Source organism: Anthonomus grandis, chromosome 22 (assembly GCF_022605725.1).
Source record: "Anthonomus grandis grandis chromosome 22, icAntGran1.3, whole genome shotgun sequence".
In the NCBI taxonomy this organism is placed as follows: domain Eukaryota; kingdom Metazoa; phylum Arthropoda; class Insecta; order Coleoptera; family Curculionidae; genus Anthonomus; species Anthonomus grandis.
In genome coordinates, this window is record NC_065567.1 from 35,114,741 (window position 1) to 35,137,352 (window position 22,612).

General features: G+C 31.5%; 3 protein-coding genes across 4 annotated transcripts in view; 2 read left to right on the forward strand and 1 right to left on the reverse strand.

Moving 5' to 3' along the window:
- The first annotated feature begins 70 nt into the window (after positions 1-70).
- LOC126748436 (DNA excision repair protein ERCC-1) lies at positions 71-8,791 on the forward strand. 2 transcript variants are annotated; one of them, XR_007664710.1, is made up of 5 exons: positions 71-368; positions 4,162-4,469; positions 4,569-4,754; positions 4,839-5,088; positions 8,611-8,791. XR_007664710.1 is itself a non-coding variant. In XM_050457689.1 (4 exons), the coding sequence occupies exons 1-4, from the start codon at positions 305-307 to the stop codon at positions 5,022-5,024; spliced, it is 744 nt and encodes a 247-aa protein (XP_050313646.1). In that variant the 5' UTR covers positions 71-304; the 3' UTR covers positions 5,025-5,140. The 2 variants fall into 2 exon arrangements, 1 of the variants encoding a protein (XP_050313646.1); XM_050457689.1 differs by lacking the exon at positions 8,611-8,791 and having other exon boundaries at positions 4,839-5,140.
- LOC126748435 (SCY1-like protein 2) lies at positions 5,568-18,242 on the reverse strand. Its single transcript, XM_050457688.1, has 7 exons — positions 17,978-18,242; positions 10,957-11,217; positions 10,480-10,839; positions 9,777-9,982; positions 9,367-9,669; positions 9,004-9,312; positions 5,568-7,313 (listed from the first exon to the last, which is right to left on the reverse strand). The coding sequence occupies exons 1-7, from the start codon at positions 18,126-18,128 to the stop codon at positions 6,324-6,326; spliced, it is 2,580 nt and encodes an 859-aa protein (XP_050313645.1). The 5' UTR covers positions 18,129-18,242; the 3' UTR covers positions 5,568-6,323.
- A 70-nt stretch (positions 18,243-18,312) lies between these two features.
- Positions 18,313-22,612, forward strand: part of LOC126748108 (angiotensin-converting enzyme-like) — a 41,218-nt gene continuing 36,918 nt past the window's right edge. Inside the window, exon 1 of the mRNA XM_050457114.1 lies at positions 18,313-18,444. The gene's annotated coding sequence lies outside the window, so the exon portion shown is untranslated. The remainder of the gene's footprint in view (positions 18,445-22,612) is intronic.

Consider the following 22,612-nt stretch of genomic DNA (forward strand, 5'->3'; position numbering starts at 1 on the left):
AGAGTGTGGAGAAAAAAGGATATATAAATACAGAGTGTTTTAAAATTAAGTGCAGAAAGGTTTTTTTTTTTTGTTTTTTTTAGATGCAAATTTCTAAGCTTAAAAAAAGTATATATAAACAAATTCTACCTATTTTACCGTCCAGTAGACACTTCTAACAGCTCTTTAAGTACATCTTGGTTATGTTCTATTTGTTTACTTTTTTTTTCTGTTTATGTTTGTTTTTTTTTAAATATAATTCTGATATTTTAAATTTACTTTTAAATAAATTGGCTATGTCTAGAAATATAGTGGAATAACAAATATGGATGAATTAGATTTAAATGAGATTGCTGAGGAACTTTTAAATGAATCTATTGGGGAAGAAGGTAAAATTTTTAATTTCTAGAACTAGTGTTCATAATAATTATTTCAATATTAATATAATCTTATTTCACATTATATCAATAAGTAGTTATTGCCACTTTAGCATTATGTTTAAGAATTAGAATTGCAGTTATTTTAATTTGGATTCTAGTATAGGCTGAAATGAATATATGTCTAAACAAAAAGCGTAAATAAACAACAATATATATAGGATAGAAATAGGACCCATAGAAAGAAAGTTTACTGGTAAATATTGTAAAATTTGAATGTCATTATTTTTTTCTTTAAATATTCTTTATTTATTTCAAACTTTACAAACTATAACAATGAAACTAAACAGTGCTTTGAGCTCTGGTCTCGAGAATACACTCTACAATTTTAACTTTAACAGTGTTGAAATAATTCTACACTCTACAATATCTTTAGATATATTTTTCATTGCTTTACAAATAACCTATAACTTTTTATATATTTAATATTTTCAGGTACTTTATTGTATGCCTTATTGGATTGTTTTAGCCTATATTCATTCTTATTGCCACCCCATAAATAGTATTTTGGGATCTTTACATAAAATTTTGTGAATTAGCTTTACTCGCTCTAAATTAAATATTACATCAATTTTTGGTATTTTGAGTTTTCCATATAGTATCTCTAATAGTCAGTCTATCATATTTAAACAACACTCTTAACATTTTATTTTGCATTACTTGAATTTTATCAAAATTAGTTTTTCAATATATTCCCGATAGTGGAAGCAAATATCAAACTTATCGAAGGTGAGAGAAAAAATGCCTTGTATACACTGTGTTTAGTATTTTCTGATAAGTAATTTCTGCATTTATAAATAGTAGGAAACATTGGTGTTACTGTTTGAGAAATGTGACCTATATGTTCGAAACAAATTTAATGGACTATCAATCATTAATCATAAATATTTGACTTTCTGTACTTCTTTAAGGCTTGAGATATTGATTTGTATGTTCACTTCTGGTATACATTTATTCATTTGTCTTAAATCCCCATTTTCAGATACCACCAATGATACCTCCCTGTCACCAATATATGCCAAAACTGTATTATGTGGAAAAGCATAATACAGTTTTGGCATATAGCAGCGGGCACTAAAATTTGCACATCTCATGCTCAATACATAAATGCAGTACATTAGAGATCCAAGTATGGAATCCTGAGGTACTCCAAACTCATTGAAGAGCACTTTGCATGAACATTTTGAATTGTAGCATACTATGCCTGACAAGATAATGTCTGATTAGGTTATATATAGTCCCTCTGAAACCCATACTTTTTAGGTTTTTTTGGTTAGGTACTTTGGCTTTGAAGGTTAAATATTCTTTTTTTACATTACAAGAATAAAAATTTATGATGAAATCAGCCACACTCACCAAGAGTACAATCTGATAGAATGTGATCTAATATAGTTTTTGAGTGATCTGTTATATGAGTAGCCATTTCCTCTTTTATTTGGTTTGCTATTTTAGAATTATTAAACACAATAATTTATTTTATAATCTACTGTAAGCCTGGAATTTGCATTTAATAAATTTATGTTCACATCATCTATTATTAAATGTTTCCTAGAATGTTTATGCAAGTTCTCTAATATTTCTAAAAACTCATTACCTGTGGACATGAGGGTCGTTTATATATAGAACTATAACTTTTAGTTTATTGTCATACATACTCAATTTATATGTCTTATGTGATTTTTCCACTTCCAGGACCTTGAAAGTGTCGCTCACATAAATCACTGCACCTCCAACTTTTCCCTCCCTAGTTGAATGAAAGGTGTGATAGTTTCTTATTTCACAGAGTGGAACTTCTTTTTCCTCTAGCCATATTTCTACCAACTCTAAAATATCGCGATTTTGGTTAACGACAAAGCATTAAGTTTTGTCAAATTTATTTCTTATACTTTGTACATTCATATAAGCAATGGTAATTTTATTTTGAGTTTTTCCTAGTTTTTTAGTTGGTCGATATTCTCCATCAACATTACTTTACTACCATATTTCAGCCTTTGATAATTCGAGGTTCACTTTTGTAAGGTCGTGGTTTAATTTTTTTTTATTTTCCCTAAATTCAAGCTCTTCCTAGGTCAACGAGAACTTTTTCTTCTATTTTATCATCTGTATTTTTGTTTTTTCTCTTCAAATTTAACTTTGATGGGTCTATTCTCGATGATGATTGGAATGATATGACGATGGACCATCATCTCATATTCTGTAAAAAATTTCTATATATATAAAACGGATTTAAGTCTACTTCTCAACAAACATCTAATTGAGAATCTAATGAGTTAAAAATCTTTATAGCGCAGTGTTTAACAATTTTTTGTAGGTAGGTAAAATGGAACTTTTCAGGTACCAGATTATTTTTGGTCCAGTATTATAATAATGTTTTAAATCACAATCAGGAAAGAGATCCCTATTATCATATACAAATAACACAGTATCTAATATGTAAATATTAAATAAATACATAACGCCTTTATTCAAGTATTTCTTTGAACATACAATGCAAAAACATATGAAAATGTACACTCACATCATATGCACAAGAATAGCGCAACTAGCGAAGTTTAACTTCCTGGCCATTCTTCCACTTAACCAATTCTCCGGATATTAAGTTCACCATCTTTAAATGTTAACAGAGAAAGTCCAATAGAATGCTTTTAAGAGATAACACTGAGGATAAAACAGTTTTAACCAACTATAACAATATAACAATGCAGTACATATATACATACAATATATCTGTCTAAAAAAGTTCTAAAAATCTACTGCACATCTAATAAATACCTCTTGTACTTAGACCTTAAATAACCAGTATTGCATACCTTAAATTCAAGAGGTAAGTTATTATATAAGTTAACACAATTATAACTGAAGCTCTTTTTTAAAAAAGAAGTTCTATGTTGTGGCATTGTTAAATAATTTTTATCTCGCAAAAAGTGATTATGCACAGCCTCCCTATAAATTAGTTTTTTAAACAAATATACTGGTTGTTGACACATATTTAGTTTTCTAGAAAATAGAGTCAAGTTAAAATTATACCAGTTATCACTCTTAAGCCAACCCAACTCTTTTATATTTTCTGAGACATGATCAAATTTTCTTAATTTATAAACAAATCTACAGCATGTATTCTGAACGTATTGTATCCGTTTTTTATTTACAACATGTAAGAATGGATAATATACTATGAAACAATATGAATAAATAGACATAATAAGTGACTTACACAATTTTTTTTCTGGTTTTAAAAACTTCTTTTTAGTAAAGATTTTAAATGTTGTTCAAAATTAAGCTGTACATCTATACACAAACCCAAACTTTTACCGCAGTTAGCAAAAGTCAACCGAGTATTTTCAATCTGAATATTAAGTCGATTCATGAGTATGCCCCTTTTCTTTTCAGAACAAAACAGTAACATTGTAGTTTTTGCAGGATTAATTATCAGATTATGTTCCGTTGAGTATCGCAAAATATTAGATAAATCTGAATTTAAAATCTCAGCAGCATTATCAGGACAGTCTGGATTAAACTGAAATAATAATTGTGTATCATCCGCATATGCTTGCATGTGCGTTGATACAATAGAAAACATATCTGCAGTATAAATAACATACAACAAATTTGAAACAAGTCAAATAAAATGCCCACCCTGTACACAAGTCACCCTTTTCTAGGAGAGCTACTACTGTAAAATAGGACACTTAATTTGATATACATAAATTTACCATCAATAAAGAATTCCTAAACTTTATTGCAGAAACTCTCTGTAATCCTCCTACAGACTGCAAGAACCAAGAACCTGAGACTTCTCTCCCAAAACTACCTAAAAACTCAGCCAGTCCACATACCCTCCTAGTGAATCCCAAACAAAGGGGAAATCCAATTTTAAAATCAATTTTACATGTGGCATGGGAATATGATGATATAGTTCCAGATTACCAAATGGGACTGCAGACATGTGCATTGTTTTTGTCATTGAGATACCATAATTTAAATCCAGATTATATTCATGAGAGACTTAAGACTCTGAAGGATATGTACAAGTTAAGAATATTATTAGTGCAGGTGAGATATTTTTGGTTTCGATTTTTTTCATAATTTCTGAGCATATAGCTAATTGATCTTAAAATATATTTTAACTCTTCAGTTCTATTTTTTTTCTAGGTTGATATTAAAGATCCTCACCATGCATTAAAAAATCTAACCAGGATCTGTATATTGGCGAGCATGACATTAATCTTAGCATGGAGTCCTGAAGAAGCAGGAAAAATAATCGAAACATACAAGATATTTGAAAATAAACCACCTGATAATGTTATGGGAAAATCGGAATCCTCACCATATTTAAGAGTAAATCATGAAAATATCTGTATTGCATATTTCATTTTCGAAACATTTGTTAAATATGAAGTAAAACTTTTATTTCTGTTTCAGATTATCCAAGCTTTAGCCTCTATAAAGCCAGTGAATAAAACTGATGCCATGAATCTCATTACTCGCTTTAAATCTTTAGAGGGGATTATTAAAGCTACAGAATTCCAATTATCTGAATGTCCAGGATTGGGACCTAGAAAGGCGAAAAAACTTTATAAAGCCCTTAGAGAAAATTTTTGTAAATAAGCACAAGATGTTTGAAAATATTTTCTTATTAATAAGATATTTCCAAAGGTGATATTATGGTTATGTAAGTACGCGTGTCATCATTTTTAATTTAAATAAACTTAAGTTATCATTAAGTCTCATAAATGCTGTTAAACAAAATAAGTTTGTATATCCCTCCTTATTGTATTTAAGACCTAAAGGTAAGTCATTTAGTTTTCTTTCAGCATTCTAATCAGCACCAGTGTCAGTTGCTGATTGGATTAATTATTATTTTTATTTACAATATTGCAATAATAGAAACACTAAATCTCTAGATTAAAAAGGCATTGGATACAATTAAGTATGTCACTTCATATTAAGCCTTGTTATTTTATTTACAAGCACTGATATTGTTTCATCATATTTATAACTGTTTAAAGTCTGTAAATTCGATTCTTATATTTCGACTGTAATTTGAGCGCAATGTCTCTTATTATATTGTTTGTTTCATTATTACTGCAACTTCAATTACTCTTTATATATTTCATAAATCTAAAGGAAGCAAAATAAAACAAGTTATAATGGGGAGTTATTATTTATTATTCTTCTGAAATTGAATATAATAAATTCATATTATATCGATAATTTAAAGTATTTTTAACAGAAATAAATAAATAAATTACAAAGTTGGATAAGCATAATTTTCGTCAAATATATTTTAATTTAAAAAAAAATGTGGCATAAAATAATCTATTTTTATAACAATAAATAATTTATTTAGTAAAATCCTTGTATTGCAGTTTAAAAAAAATACTATAATTTAACATCTAAGAAAAGAAACCTGAAAACCCAGCGGCAGCTAATTAAATGCATTGTATTTTGTTGCAAAACAGAAGAAGAAATGGCTGAGATCGTAAACTATTTATTAAAGATGTCCTTAACTTCCTGCATCCTTTATGTCAATGTATCCAAGGGTTAACCTTCAAGTCTGTGAAACTACATTTAATTTATGAGTATATCTTTCAAATTTTACAATGATAAGATATTGGACAATTTTGTAAACACTAAATCAATTACAAAAGGATTTATATAGCGTGGATGCTGTCTGCAATGGAATGTTAAAGAATGGTCGAAAATTTCGCCATTTTTTTTTCTATTAAGTTGTAACCCAATTTTTAAAAATGATGAAATCTTTTTCGTTCCCGACTCGTTCAGACTATAAAGTCAATATTTTAACTCAATACCAAACAAAAACCTCAAAAATATTTTAAATCATCAATTTGTTTTGCATATTTGTGATCTCAAACCAGAAATGTTTAAAATCTACGATATCACAATTTAGTTTAAAAAATCTAATAAATCATTCTTGCTTAACTGATTTCCACTATTATTATTATTATTACCATTACTGGTTTTACCTATTTCATTTAAAGGAACTTTGTTACTGCCGGTGTTTCCGAGAGAAGGCAATAAACTATCTAGGGCAGACCAGTTTTGATTGGCTTGCGGTTTTGAACTTTGAGGTTGGTTTGCCATCCACGGATTGAATGAGGGTTGGTTTGCATTCAAGTTAAGATTTTGGGTGGGTGGCAAAAGAGGTTGATACACGTTGGAGGCAGCAGCAAAATTATTATTTATCGGTCCTCTGGACAGTTGATTCAGGTTGCTATTTAAAGCCTGGCCTACAGGATTGTTATTCAATTTTACAGAGCTGGGAGTTTGTTGAAAATTATTGTTAAACTTTACAGTATTTGGGCTCTGTGAAAAGCTTCCGAACTCCTCCAATAAAGATGTCATATTCTTTGGTTCAGATTTTGGCGGGCTTGAAATCTTTTGAGGTTCTATACTAGTCTGCTTGCTAAAAACTTTTAAGGTTTCCTGCTGCTTTGCCATAGCCTGTTTTTGCTCTAAGGATAGTGAACCATTTGAACTATTCACAGGATTTACTTTCTTAGAGCTAAAATTATCCAAACTAAGTCCCCCGAAGGCATCATTAACTAACGGCATCGCTGTAGGTGTTATTGCAGGCATGGAAGAGGTAAGGATCTTCTGCTCGTCCTTAACACTGTTTAGCTGCTCCAGTTTGGTTCTATGTTCTGTTTCAACAGCATTAAACATATCTTTAACTAACGATGTGATTGCGCCGAATTGTGCTAGGGTCAGTCCATTTTCGATACACAGAGGAATAAGGAACGGCAAAATTCTAACAGCCATAATTTCTTTGCTAATGCCCAATTTCTTGTGGTTCATTGCTATTTTATATATCCCCATTATACCCATAAGCACAGCAGGTTCTCGAGAAGGGATTTGGGGTAAGAATGGTAGAACCTGTAAAAGAGAAAACATGTTGTAAAATTTGGTGAATTCCATGCATTAAAAACTCAAATTATGATCCTTTTAAAAGCATAATTTTGATTTTAATAAATGGATAATGTTTAGCGTTGCTATATTAAGGGTTTTTGGAATTCACCGCCCATCCAATTGTTCAACTTATTAGAATTTGACCAATAACGATTCTAAACGCGTGCATGCGTCAATGATGATTGTGACAGAAGCGCGTTTTTCCTCGTTTTTCGAGAATTAAGCTTATTAATAATATTAAATTCTTTGAGTTCTAGGTACTACTTATTTAATATAACACAAATTAAACTTCGAAGAATAAATAAAATTAGGTTTCAATTTACCGTGAAGGTCTGACAGAAACCTTAAAATAAATCAAGATTTAAATAGAATATTCAATTATGCCAATGATCATAATCTTATCATCAATGCAACAAAATCTCAGACAATTCTTATAAGTCAAAATAAACAAGCACGGAAGTACCTGCAAAATAATATGTCAGTTACCTTAAATAACGAACCCATTCCTTTTCAATCGGAAGCAAAAAACTTGAGTATAATTACCTGCGAAACAAAGTTCGAACCACACATCAACAATAAATAAAAAGCAGCTTATTATGGCTTAAAAAATGTCTATCTTCAAAAATAAAATACTTTGTGATGCCCTAATTTTATGATTATTTGATTACGGAGATGTGGTACACTCCCAATTTTATAACAAGTTTATGTAAAAAAAAATATGCAAAAATTACATAACACACAAACATAAACACAACAAAATTTTAACCATGGAGACTAACACGGAGAAGAAAGCTTCATATGAACTGCTTTGGCTATTAAATAATTATAACTGGGACTGGAAGTATCTGCATGATGTTTAATGCCACTACCACACACTGCTCATGAAACTCGAAACTTGGAAAAAGGCATGCCGACTCAACTATAGGCTCTTAACTAATATGTATATACATTTTTGTTTTATGCTTGTCTTTGGTTTTTCTTCTTTTAGTTTTTAACAATAGTGTACGCATTCGCTTTTTGATTTAAAATACATACAAGTAAACATTATTAAGGATTACCTGGACCGTCCATCATCCGTCTCTCAGCATTCGTCTTTTCCTCCGCTCCCCCTCTACCCTCTAGCCCACAATTAATTATTATGGGAAAATGTTTAATTATTTATATTGACTTTTAGCGTACACTCGTGCAAAATTGTTGTTGCTCTTGTTGTAACAATTTATTTAGTTTGATAATTTTTTTTTGTTAACTTACTAATTAACTTTAGGTTGACGGGGTTTATCTTTTGTCAGTAACTGAGAGTAAAGAGCGCCGATTGGAAAAAGTCGCCGGACAGACCTTTTTGCCAAGGGATGAAGTAATTTGTAATGTACCTATATTATCTTTATTTGGTTTCTAACAATGTATTGACTCTTTATGTAAATAAATTACTTTTCAATTTGAAATAACGAGATTAATTTCCGCTAATATTTAAATAATAAATTATACTTCAACATTTAGATAACGTATACTCCTAAATATTATCACTATAACATTTAAGACAAAATAAATACATTTCGAAACGTCAACACGGAGTAGAGTATTTAGTTTTATTTTAATACGTCACCTACGAATATATTTCCTTACTTCAATACTTTACAGAAGAGTGGAGTATACTTACCTCATCTAAAACCAGCCACTTATCTAAGTGCTCTAACAGTTTACCAACACAAAGTAAACAGTTAACTCTCACACTTAGTGTAGATGTACTTAAACACAACTTCTTTATTCGAGGTAGAAGACTGTTTTTTACGTTGGAATGATCTAGAAGCCCTGCGAAGGTTGGTAACACTGATAGACAAAGCTCATGAATCTGCGAGGAGTCAGAGTCCAACCCACGATATAACATTGGCAATACGTGTTGCTGCACGTCCTGCGCAGGCGTCAATTTTAGTAAGAGCTCCATACGTTGCAGCATTATTAGTAGAATCTTCAAAAAAAACTTAGTTTTTCAGACTGTTGGTGAGTAAAAAATTTTTGTTACCTGAATTGGATCTATTAACTTCATCAGAGGTTTCAAGTGTGGCAGCACATACTCTGTGTATTCCTCTTTCGTACAGTTTTGGGCGATATCAAATATGCTTGGTAAAATAAAAGGCACCATAGTTGGCTGGCCTAAATCCCGGACCACACACGATAAGACCTTTTGTAATTTGACCCTATGAGGTAATTTAGATAAGGCCTCTGGCAACCCCTTATAGAACTGAGATTTTTGCAAGTTGTCCCACTGGAGCAAGGAGTCGAGGTAGGAGAGTGTTTTTACTCCTACATCATCAAAGTAAGGGATCTAAGTAATGAAAAATTTGAAATCTTAATTTGGAAGACTGTAATACTTAAATCTATACTAAATATTTACTGCATTGTGTTACATTGAAAAGCAAGACTTAATAATACCTTAATAAACTGATGAGCATCAGGTCTAATTTCAGGAGTAACATTCAACAGCAGTTTTACGAACTCTCTCAAATCTTCTGGAATGGCTTGTAGTTTACTCAAATTAAGAGCTTTTAACTGTTGAGCTCTAGATTTAAATTGTTGCAAATCCTTTATGGGAAACAAACATTGATTACTCATGGAATGAATTGTGTAGACTAGCATTCCTTAAAGAGAAAAGACTGATTAACAGAGTTTTTCCATTACAAAATGGTTTAGTGCATAATTATACTGTGTAATTAAGAATGAAAGAATAAAGAAAAAATATTAATACATGAAAGTTCTTATACAAACAGCTGTATTTGTGTTGTATTTCATTATGCTATTAACCACTTTTTTAGCCCTTTTATTATTCTTAAATATGTATCAATGTTAATAATGCATTAAAAAACTGGTATACTCATTTTTAAATATTCCAAAATGTTTTCATGTAAAACTGGTTTATTGCAAAATTTATACACTATGTTAAATCTTAACATTTTACTAAATTAATTTACAATACACAGCATATACATAATATGTATAACACAGCAAATCTGTGCATATTTCCTTTTGTTTGTTAAAAATTAAAGAAATACATGATAATCTAGGTCATTACAGATTGGGGGTAGAAAAATAAAATCTAAAATCTATGTAAATAAAATACCAATATGTCAACCCTTACCTAGAGAAAACATATCACTAGCAGTTGAATGACTCTGACTTATCACACATTCTGGTGCTAAATAATTTAAATTGGGCTGAGAAACACTCGGCAAGGTCGGTGAATAATCTTGGAATGGGAAATTGGGAACCTGATTTGGTGGATTTGTGTTATGAAGGCAAAAATCCAAGCCGAAAATTTTCCATGCCCCAGAAGAATTTATGACAATACTTTCTGGACAAATGTTCTTGTGGAGTAACTTTACGTCATCGTGTAAAAATTGCAGCCCTTCGGAGATTTGTAGTAGTCCATACTTGATTTCTATGTCGAAAAGTTTATAGCCTGACATGTTAGTGGGTTGAGGCATATTTGTTGTTTCTCCTGGAAAGAACAAACTCTTTATCAGAATGTTAAAATAATTTCGGGTAAATAAGCTTTAAGAAAATTATTTGTAGGATCAAATGATAATAGAAGAGAAGGATGTTTTTTTATTTTTACCTAAAATATTTGCTAAACTAGCAAAAACCGGTTCTGTAGCAAAAGCAATACTGTCACGACTTTCCTCTAAGGGATGTTGCACAGTCAGTACTTGAGGATGTCGGATTTTTGTCAATTGTTGTACTCCATACCTTAATGTTCCGAGAATGAACTCCCTGTCATTCTTATTATACCTCTCCAATTGTCTCTTTTCAAAGACAAATATTGAGGCTTCTTGCTTTGTGGAACTCTTCACTCCCTTATAGATCTTCCAGAGGAGTCCTAAGATGGATTTAAAATTATAAATAAGTTTTCATATAATTTTCATTTTTATTTACAATAACCATTATTCCAGTTATTGCAACACTACTTATAAGAAACCTTTAACAGGAATCATTTTACCGCTTATTAAGTATACTTTATTTCAATATATTTTTTATGTTATACGATTGAGTACTGCCAAATTTTTGCAAAGAACTCAAAAACAAAACGATATAATCGATTGTAAACTATAAAGTCGATTTTATCAATTTAATATCGTAATCGAAATAAATCGTATACGTGGTTGTCAGGGTAATAGTATGTGGAAGGTACCAAAAAAATAGGCTAGAGAGACACCTCAAAATGCTATTCATGTCAATTGTTCACATGATGTTAAACAGATAAATTGGAATGGGGGGGAGGGTTAATTTAAGTGAATACAGTATTCTTAGGTTGCCGTACAATTTTTCGGTCCAGTATGAGCGGTCAAATTCAAAGTTTAAAAAATAAAAATAAGTAATACTTTATTTTAGAATAGATTTCTTATTAAATTTTTTGGCCGTTTAGTTTAATGTTTGTCAATAAAATTGATCAGTAAAATGGTTATTCAGCATGCTAATGTATATGTTGCATAGCTTGCATGTTGCATGCGTATGTTGCATAGCTAAAAAGAGATTCTAAAAAATATCTATTTTTAAGGCGTGACAATCGAAAATCTGATCCAAGAGTAGGATTTTGGTGACTTCCACTAAAGTGCCAATATCTCGAAAACCATCGATTTTTTACTTTTTTAAGGTCATTTTATGTTTTTCTGGGTGCTTATAAGTTGCTCCATCAGCCCCTTCAGTATTATCGTTGACTTTCCGGACACCCTGTATACTACTCGCGTCTATGAATTGATAGGATTGTGAAATTATCTTGATTTCAAGATAATCTTTTACAGAAAAATCGAAAATAGACTGAACATATTTAACTTAAATAATTATTATAGGGTTTAACGGTAAAGGTTTAGTTTAGCAACTTTCCTAAAAAATTTCAAAATTAATAAAAAATTAAATAAAATAACTTATGCTTGACAGATCAGGAAGTAATTACAAAAAGCAGATAAATTAAAAACATATACTTTAGGTAGCTTAAGTTAACAGGAAGATTTGAAACTTCAGTCTATAAAAAAGATTCAAAAACAACCAAAATCCCAAGCTCGCAACTCCATAGCTTACTACAGATGAAAGAAAATCAAATGAGTGGTTTATATAGAAAGAGAAATGTAATAGTTATCAGGTCATAATCATTGAAGAAATTTTGTTTTTAAATGTAGGTATAGTGCCATTAAACAGGTCAATGTCATTATGGCTGTGTAAAATACTAAACCATGAGCAATCTCGATATAATAGAGGTGCATTTCTTGCTAAGTTCATAGGTCTATTTTCTAAATAAAAGCGAAAGTGTTTTCTATTGTCGATAGAGGGAACAAAATTTTTTTAAAGGGCCTTAAATGATGAGGTGCATCAATTTCATAGTTTAAATAATAAAGCTGGCTGCTTAGAATAACACAATGCCTCAGAGATACAAAAATTAAATCTTTATAGAAGTAACTAATTAACCCGTCATACTACCTGTATATTCTAACAATTTCAAGTCCAGATATTTAAAAAACCTGCACTGCACATTTTAACTAGGTTTAGGGATAGTGTAGATTTAGATATATAATGTTTGCAATTTTAGCTTCTTTGAACATAGACGAATTCCATACACTGTATTATGTATGTATTGTATTGTGATTATGAAACCAAGGGTTTTCAAAGAATATTTAGGAACTTCATCAATATGTGAGATTTGTGACGGTCGATCTTTTACTAAAGATGTTGTTTTAAAAAAATATGATTTTTTAGATTATGAAACAAGCTGTTATAAGCCTTCGACAAGTTGGACAGTATGGAGACAGGTCTATAATTTTCAATATTTTCTGTTGCACAGCTCTTATGTATTGGCGTAATTGTAGCAATATTCCAAATCAGCGAATAAAAGGAAAAATCATATCATGTGCAGTCGTTTGCAGTGTAGTTTTAACTTCATTTTCTGTTAAAGGTTTATTAATGTTATGGGACCAGGAATCAATGAATATATAGTATTGGCCAAAAGCACACTTACACAAGCTTAAATATAAAGTGCATAGTTTGTAAGGTCAGTAAAGTTATTATTGCTATATTCATAAATACTTATTTAACACTTCTTTAAATTTATTGAGAGGCAATATTTTGATTTGGAGTGGCAACTTATTACAAAACATAATATTAAGCTATAATAATAAGCTTTATTTCCAACAGGTTACATATACCCAGTTACACGAAAATCAATGAAATATATAAAACATGGGGCCATAAAAAGATACCCCTGTTTTTATGTGATGAATTCTATGATAACCGTTCTTTATTAATACTAGTGTGGTTTCTAGTGAAATGTAAATGTTCATCTTCAAAAGTTTCATCATTATTAATTTAGCCCTGATCTACATTAAACAATAGTAGATATACAAACAAGGCACAGTTAAAATATTCGGTTTTCAGCCTTATAGTCCAAGTTTTCGATGATCCTGATAACCCTTCTCTAAACGAAGAAAATACTGCCTTCATTAGTTAGTTGCATGCCCATAAACTAGAATTCCCATAGAGAATCTGGAATGGGCACATGCAAAGTCAGTAGGCAGTGCAACTTTAGGAGACACATTCCTCATCAAGCTCCGAAGTGCAAAAACTCCAGTTGAAATTCCAGGACATAAAATTGAAATGTGCATCCCATAAAAGTTTGGAATCAATTTTTATCCCAAGAGAGATAACTGGTGCATTGTCAACATTAGCCAAATCTAAAGTACATGTAGTATTTACAATTGTTGGTTTTTATCTGCATTCATATTTAATGGGTTAGAATAAAGCCAATCTGAAACCTTCAGGTCTCCTGTAGACTCATGTGCAAATCACCATTTTAGGTGCATATACCTTTTTTATTAAGGTTGTATCATAGCAAAGAAAGAAATAAGATCAGCATTGAGATCATTTCCCTCAAGATCATTTACATATATCAAAAAAAGCAGACGTCCTAGGGGACAAAATTTTAATTATGTAAAATTAGATTGTGAGTTATTCAAAGTAAGCACTTGAGATCTGCCAGATAGATAGGATTCAGTTTAACTTTAAAAAAAATAAAAGTGAATCTGTGGTCTGCTTCAAACAAACTGCTTCTCAATAAACAAAAAACCCAGAAATCTGGAGTGCTCTGTTGGGCTGGGGGTGTTGAAGTCTTCATACTATGGCCTTGACCACTCCATTATATCATATGGCATGTTGGTGCGGAGGAGGGTATCCTGTGTGGATAGAATCTTTGGCCATATGGATGCCATATTCCATACAGGCTTTTACTCCCTATAAAATTTTAACTTTTTATTGAGATATATATATTGGAAAGTTTGATCTATATAAAAAAAATTAGCAAAAATATACTAAGCTTGGTGACATCCACCACTATCAGGTGAGGCAGGTAGATGATCTTGTTGCTCCCTTTTGCACACTACTGAATTTCCAGAGTCACCCTGATTATATGGGAATTCAATTATTTAATAAAGTGCCAATGGAAATAAGAAACCTTCCGGCGAACAATGTTTAAAATAGAATTAGAGAGGTTTTATTGAAAACTGCATTTTATAGTGTAGTTGAGTTTTTGAATTTTAACTTTAGTATTGTTTACTCTGTTTTAACTAAGATTATAATCAAGTTTTATTGCTTTGTTTTTAATTTGGTGTACTTACGTTAGAGTTTAATTTTTTTCTTTTTAAATGAGTAAATTTAGGAAAGTATAGTAAAAACATTGCTTCAATGTTAAAATTTCAAAATTATTCAAAAAATTATAACATTCCAATTTTATTGCAATTTCGCTCAAATTGCAAAATGGCCCCAGTGAATTTCCCTTTTTTAAGACAAAGATGTTTGAGAGAGTAGGGACTTTTGATATAGGTCTATAGTTTGTTAGGCCATTGCAAGGACATTTTTTTATAAATAGGTGCAAGTTTAGAGATTTTAAGGACAGTGGGAAAAACGGATTTACTTATACACAAATTAAAAAGCTTTACTAATGGGTATTATAATGATATTCACAATATGCTTGGAATGTATACTGGAATAAAAACTATACTCATTCCATAAAAATCAGGACTGTTTTTATCTTTAATGATTGTAATAGGTCATGCAGCTCAATGACAGACATTTCTGTAAAGGTGAATTTATTATGTTGGGAGAAACAGTTCTGACAAATATAAGCAATTTTAAAAGATGGTGGTTTTTTTTTTGAAAACATCTTTATTATCTGCTCCAATAATGTTTACATGTATATATTACAATTAAAACTCCCTAATCAATGCATGCAAGCATTGGTCACAAGAGTAACTATAAGTATCAAAGAGTTTTTTAATTTTTTTGGAATAATTACTAAATGGTTGAACACATCTTATATTTTCTGGCAATTCATTAAATACCTTAAAAGCTTTTGCAACAGGATTTCCTAATCATATGTTAGTTCTTGTATAGTTGTGATAAATCTTATTTCTTGTTGGATAATTATGCATCATATTCGTAAAAGTAATGTTTATATTAGATTTTTGCTTTTTGTGGATAATTTTAAAAACTAGTTTACATTGTTATAGTAGTTTACAAGATATAATTCTTGATAAAGTGTATCTATATCAGTAAGCCTATCATAATTAAAAAGAACTAATAAATTTATTTTGAAGTTTCAACAGTAGTAAAATTAGTTTGAGCACACACTCCCCAAACAGGGAGTAAATACCTAAGGTGAGACATCAAGAAATCATTATAAATATTATTTTTAGTTTTTGTAGTTAAATAATCATGACATCTGTAGATAACTGCAATCATTCGCATTACTCTTTCAACAACACTGCAGATATGTTCCGGCCAAGTTAATGCTTCATCAATTATTAAGCCCAGATACAGAATTTTCTCAACTTTTTGAATGTGAAAAGCATATATTGAAGTCATCAACTTGTGTGTATTTTTTTGTTTAAATAACATGTATTTTGTTTTATTAGAATTAATTTTTAATTTATTAAAATGCAACCAGTCCATATATATTTTGAGATCGGCAGATGTTATTCTCTAGAACAACCTTGCTACTACCTGTATAAACTAACATAGTATCGTCGGCAAAAGTAAAATAACGCGCAGTGAAAGAAAGAAAGAAAGAAAGAAAATGTGCTATATTACGTAAGACAACAAAATCTTGTGTACAAGCATCCTAAAAACTAAAAAATTCCAAATTCACTTTAAATTTCAAACAAACATAACTTCTAAAACACTTTACCATAAAATTTACACACATTACCAAAATTAATCATAACAAAACAGATTGAGAAAAAAAAGCATCTTTTTGATAAATTTCATTAAAAAATAAGTAAAGCTGTCAATAAAACAGAATTTAGAAGAAGTAAATTACATTATTTAACAGGAAACAAAACTAAAACACTAAAATGATGTCAGAGCACAGGTTAAAAGGTATCATTAAAAAAATCGTCAAGGCTATAATATGCCCTGGATAATAAAAGTGATTTTAATTCCTTTTTGAAGCTCTTAACTTCTAAAATTTGTCTGATACATAGAGGAACATGGTTGTAAATTTTTTTGCTGAGGTATATAAGTGAGTTCTTCGTGAGGGAGGATGTAGGGATTGGTAAGGGAAAATCGTTAACCTGGCGAGTCATATGACAAGTGTTAGAGGGAGGTTTAGGACATTTATGAATAACAGTAGCTGTTTCTAAGATAAAAAGAGAAAAAAGAGTTAGGATTTTTTGAGATATAAAGAGAGGTTTACAAGAATCTCTTAACCCAGCGGAACATAGGTATCTAACTGCCTTTTTTTGAATTACAAAAATTATGTTTAATAATCCCTTGTTGCTTAAACCCCAAAAAGGCAAGCCATAACGAAGGTGGGACTCAATAAGAGAAAAGTACACTGAACGTGCAACTACCCCCCGTGAGATTAGCAAGCTTTAAATTTAATACATACAAGCAATAAAACAATGGTCCGAGTATGGAACGTTGTGGGATGCCATAAGAATTAACTAACACTGAACTACGTGTATCATTTAATTTTACACATTGTTTTCTATTTTCAAGATATGTTTTAAGTAAATCAAAAAGTACTTCCCCGAATCCCATTTTTTCGAGCTTATTTAAATAAAGAATACACAATATTTTTAGGCATTTCTATTTATTTTGCCTTAAAGTTTAATTTCTATATTGCGACGCTAAGAAAGAGGTTGGCTTCTGCCTGTTATGCCATAAGATTGGTTCACAAAGAACTAGTGGCAAAATCTGAGATATATTCCAGTCTTGGGGTTTTGCAAGTCTGTATCTCTTGCAGTTGGTTTTTGTTTTGCAGAAGTGGGGCAGGTTTAGGGGACACCTGTAAGCCACTTTTTATCCAGGAATGGATACTAACATTGACCTGTATTTTTATTTTATGGACTTCAGAGCTGGTTCGTAAGAAGTGCAGGGGGGTTAATGAATCTCACACAAAAGCACATACAACAAGATTTAATTCTAAAAAAATGGGTCTATGTTCATAAATTGGACAAAGTTACCATAGTCATACTCTTTAGATATTGAAACTATTGGTAACTCAAGCAGCAGCTAGTTCCTGCCAGCTAAGGAAAATGCAATTTTCATAAATATAATCAATGATTCACCAACAATTAAGTGTAATGGGACATTACCTGGTCCTGCAGATGCTATATGTGCAGAAGATTCATATTCTCTGGTAACTGGGTTCCCTGGAAGGACTCCAGATAATTGGGAAACAGTCTGGCTCACGGAACTGCTTAGAGAGTGACCCACTTGATTCAGATATTTGTTAAAATAATCCATTTCGTCTGATTTTATAAAATTACTAGCAAAATCACAACTTATCCATTTTCTTATTTATTTATTTACAAAATATTAAAAATTCGCTGTCAGATTGCCAGCCAGCCAGATTCTTCTCTTCTTCTATTCTCTCTTGCCTGGACTTGGCAACTTTGTTAGCCAAATGTCATTGTCAAAAATTACAATAGTTGTTTTGGCAGAACTCAAGTGCTGTTTACAAGCAAGTCAACCTGCTAAGTCCCCAGAAACTTTACAAATCCGTTAACAAGTTAGAAGTCGAGTTCGAAACTTGGCGCTCATGGAGGGAAAATAAATTCAGGTACACCAATATCATAGTAAAGTCAGTCGGATAGTGCTTAATTAAAGTTCAAGCAACTTATAAGGCAAATTGATACCTACAACCGCTTAATTCTTGAATTTTCCAGTTACTTAAAGCTATTATTGTACACGGTAAGCCGAGACATAATCTTATGATTTGTAAAAAAAAGTGTGCACTTAAATATGGTCACTTTAACGTTTGGGTTATGCAGGAGTTATGTACACTTGTATGCTGCAAAATTTATATAGAATCTTACCAAAAACGATATTTTAGATATGGAATATAGTTGTAGTGAAGTCCAAATAAGAAAAATAAAACCCTTTTTGTTCAAATATCAAAGTTTCGACCCTTATAAAGTGATTCTCCGGAAACTATAAAGAATTCTTAAATTATTGGATACGTTAAAGCTGGTTCACCTAATAGTATAAGCCACGCCCAAGTTCTGTCAAGAGTAATATCATCAGTAAGGGATTCACACTAAGTGCTTCCAGTGCGCACGCACAGGGCGGCAGATTTCGTAAATTTAAACCATAAAATTCGAAAAAAAATTCCAACGCTTAAGTGAATCTTTTGACACATTTATTGATTAAAAGTGTATTCATTTGAGTGAATTCGTCTTTGCTTTTTTTACCGTTTTACTTTTTTGAGAGTCAGTGTAATGTAAGAGTATCATGTCTAAAAGAACATTTGGAAAATCATCCGAAGAGAGAACTCGAAGTTTGTTGAAAGTTGTACTGAAGCAGCTTTCTTTTTATCAATCATTCAATATATGCTTTATTGTAATAAAAGTAAATTTGTTGACAAAGCTGCAAATACATATTCAAGACAAAATACATATACACATACACATTAAAGGTTATTCAACATGCTAACCATCCTAAAGGCACTCTGCAGTCTGCACCCATGAATATGGCTCTGGTTTACCTGTAGCGGCAACACCAACCGCATCCCTATTCTCCAGAAATATTCCTCCAAGACACGCAAGCAGATATGAATAACTCCCGAAATATACAAATATATTTAATGTCACTGAAACAAAAATGAATGACGCAGACAAGTGAGGTAAAATGGAAAAAATCTTGACTAAAACCAAACTGATAAAAATTCGGCTATTACTTAATAGCCTTTCGCAAATTTTAGAAAAAACTTTAACACGTTTTTTCTAAAAAGTTCCCAGGTATCTATAGCTTTCAAATCTGCTGGAACATGATTAATGAGTTTTTTACCATCAAATATAAATGTTCTTCTGATTAATCAACTTGTAATTATAGGCAAGAGCACATCAATTGCTCGTCGACTGCTATATTCATGCCTATTCGTTGTGTTCATATTTCTAAATTTCTTATGAACTAGGCAAACAGATTCCAATATAAATAATACATATAATAACATATAAACATTTCTAGCCATGTCGAAATCAACCTCTCCTATCCTGTTACCACCTAAAGAGCATAACAATTTGCCAATATTTTTCGACACAACTGTGTGATATGTTTATTGTCAATAAATAAACCCATGAAGTTATTTTCGTCCAAGAAAATAACAGTCCACAGAAACACTGTACACTCTATTATGCAAATAAGATCCAAACCATTGTAGAGCCAAATACCTGAACCCATACAGCTAAAGTTTCCACAGCAGTATCTTGTGATTAAGATAGTCAAATGCATTGTCCAAGTCACAAAACACTGCTGCAGCAGAATCACCAATTTCATCTGATGTTCCCTTGGCACAATTTGTTTTTCGTTTAAATATGATATAAGTCGATTTTAATTAATTTCTCGATGATTTTTAAGAGGGTTGGAAGCAATACCATCGGTATGTAAGAAGAAGGTGATTCTGAAACTTCCCTTTAAACAAATGCATGATTCTGGCCAACTTAAGGCAGTTGGAAAGTTGGCACCTCCAGTGCCGCATCCGGTAAATTGAAAAATAACCGTACAGTAAGTTCATCATAGCCAGACGTATTTTTCTTTCTTACCTCCAAAGCAGACTTCAAAGCTCAAGTAGATCAGTATACTTAAAAAACTGTTCATAGTTCGAAAAGTCCTTAATTTGACCTGTTATTTTACAACCTATGGTACAGTAGAAGTATTTAGCCTATCAGGTTAAATTTTTTGTACAATATTTCCCCGTTTATCTCTTAATTCATTTACTGTCTTCCAAGACTTCCCCTTATTACAAGTGCAAGCGTTATACAATTTCTTTACTACACCTACGAATGGCTTGGCCACTCTACAAACTTTTGCCTTGAAATCTTTGTCGGCAGCAAGATGGGTAGCTCATCAGGATGCAGTAAAAATACCTCATGAACCTATGACAAAATCATTGCTTTGATCCTATTAAGTTTTGATTTTATTTGAGGAAGATGTAACTGAAGATGTGACTACGCAATAAGTAGCTTAAGAACTTCGAATTCAATTAAAGCGATAAAACAGCATTAATCCAGATCAAAGCGATGAAATCAAATCAAAATATGCTTTATTGTCATAAGAGATAATCTTGTCGACAAAGCTGTATGGGAAGAATGGCATTACCATACATAGGTACAAACAAAAAAACAGAAAAAAACACACATACAATACACAAATCATACATAAGTATAAAATAGCAACTAAAATAATGCTCAAAAAAGAAGATCTCTCGCAGCAAAACTCAAGTACTACATACACATTTCTGACAGGGCACAGACAAATATTCGTCAGAAAATATAAAATATATAATGTCATATGTTAAAATCTATCTAAAAAGAAGTCATTTACTAGTAGCTTCTCATAGTAGCTTCTTGCAACCAACAATTTTTTAACCCTTTTTTTAAAGACTCTATTACTTTGCACTTTCTTAATATCCGCTGGAAGATGATTATACATTTTTTTTACCATCAAATATAAATGACCTTTTTATTAATGAGTTTGAGGGTACAGGCAAAATCACATCATTAGCCCTTCTGCTGCTATAATGGTGCCTATCTCCAACATTGAGATCTCTGTACTTTTTGTGAATTAAGCACACCGTTTCTAGTATAAATAAAGAAGGCAACGTAAGGATTTTGTGAGTAATAAAAAGTTCTCTACATGAATCTCTTATACCTACTTTGCAAATATATTTGATAGTCTTCTTTTGCAAGATAAAATTACTCGATTGGTACACGCACCCCAAAAACACAAACCATACCTCAGATGTGACTCAATTAGTGCAAAATAGGCATTCCTGGCCATACCAAACTCTACTTCTCTTATTATGATTTTAAGGGCATAACAATTAGACGCCAACTCGTTGCACAATAATCTGATCTGACTTTCAAACTTCAATTTGTTGTCAAGACTTATTCCCAAGAACTTATTCTCATTTAAATTATTCAAATCAATGTTTCCAAGGCGAACTCTGCTCAAACTGCATTTAAAGTTCACGACATTTGTTTTAAGAACATTTAAAGTTAGCTTGTTGCAGTTACACCATTTTTTAATTTTGGCTAAACCCCTATTTACTGTATTATTTAGGTTTTCAACACTAACATCATGCCAAAGTACCGTTGCATCATCTGCAAATTGAATAAATATACCTTGTATATCAAGGTTTGCCATATCATTTATATATATATCAGAAACAAAATGGGACCCAACACTGATCCCTGTGGGACACCATGTGAAACAGGCTGCTGTTTTGAGGAGGAACCACCTGAGGAAACACTTTGATACCTATCCTTCAAATACGATGCGAACCATCGCAGAGCCGGCCCCCGAAAACCATAACGCTCAAGCTTCCACAGCAGTATTCCGTGATCAACACAATCAAAGGCCTTGGTCAGATCACACTGCCGCAGCCAACCCGCCACTGTTCAGTCCCAAAAAGAGGGATTCTAGGAATGAAAAAATAGCGTCAGACGTTCCCTTACCTTCCTGGAATCCAAGTTGTTCACTTTCAATTATATTTTTTTGGGTCAAATAGGACATCATGCGGCTCTTTACTAGTCTTTCAATAATTTTGGAAAGTGTTGACAGCAGTGCTATAGGGCTATAATTAGAGGGAGACACTGGATCACCTTCTTTAAATAATGGGATTACTTTAGCTATCTTAAGGCAATCCGGAAATGTACCTGTGGTAAAAGAGTGATTTATGGCACTAACCAATACCTCCAATGCGCAATCAGGCAAGTTAAGGAAATGCT

Excerpts from the sequence above, each read along its gene's own strand:
- LOC126748435 (XM_050457688.1), bottom strand. The coding sequence starts at position 18,128 with ATGGATTATTTTAACAAATATCTGAATCAAGTGGGTCACTCTCTAAGC. Across the intron at positions 10,840-10,956 it reads TAGTTTAGCAAATATTTTAG|GAGAAACAACAAATATGCCT; the intron begins GTAAAAATAAAA and ends TGTTCTTTCCAG. Across the intron at positions 9,313-9,366 it reads AGTTAATAGATCCAATTCAG|ATTCTACTAATAATGCTGCA; the intron begins GTAACAAAAATT and ends TTTTTTTTGAAG.
- LOC126748436 (XM_050457689.1), top strand. The coding sequence starts at position 305 with ATGGATGAATTAGATTTAAATGAGATTGCTGAGGAACTTTTAAATGAA. Across the intron at positions 4,470-4,568 it reads TAAGAATATTATTAGTGCAG|GTTGATATTAAAGATCCTCA; the intron begins GTGAGATATTTT and ends TTTTTTTTCTAG. Across the intron at positions 4,755-4,838 it reads AATCCTCACCATATTTAAGA|ATTATCCAAGCTTTAGCCTC; the intron begins GTAAATCATGAA and ends TTTCTGTTTCAG.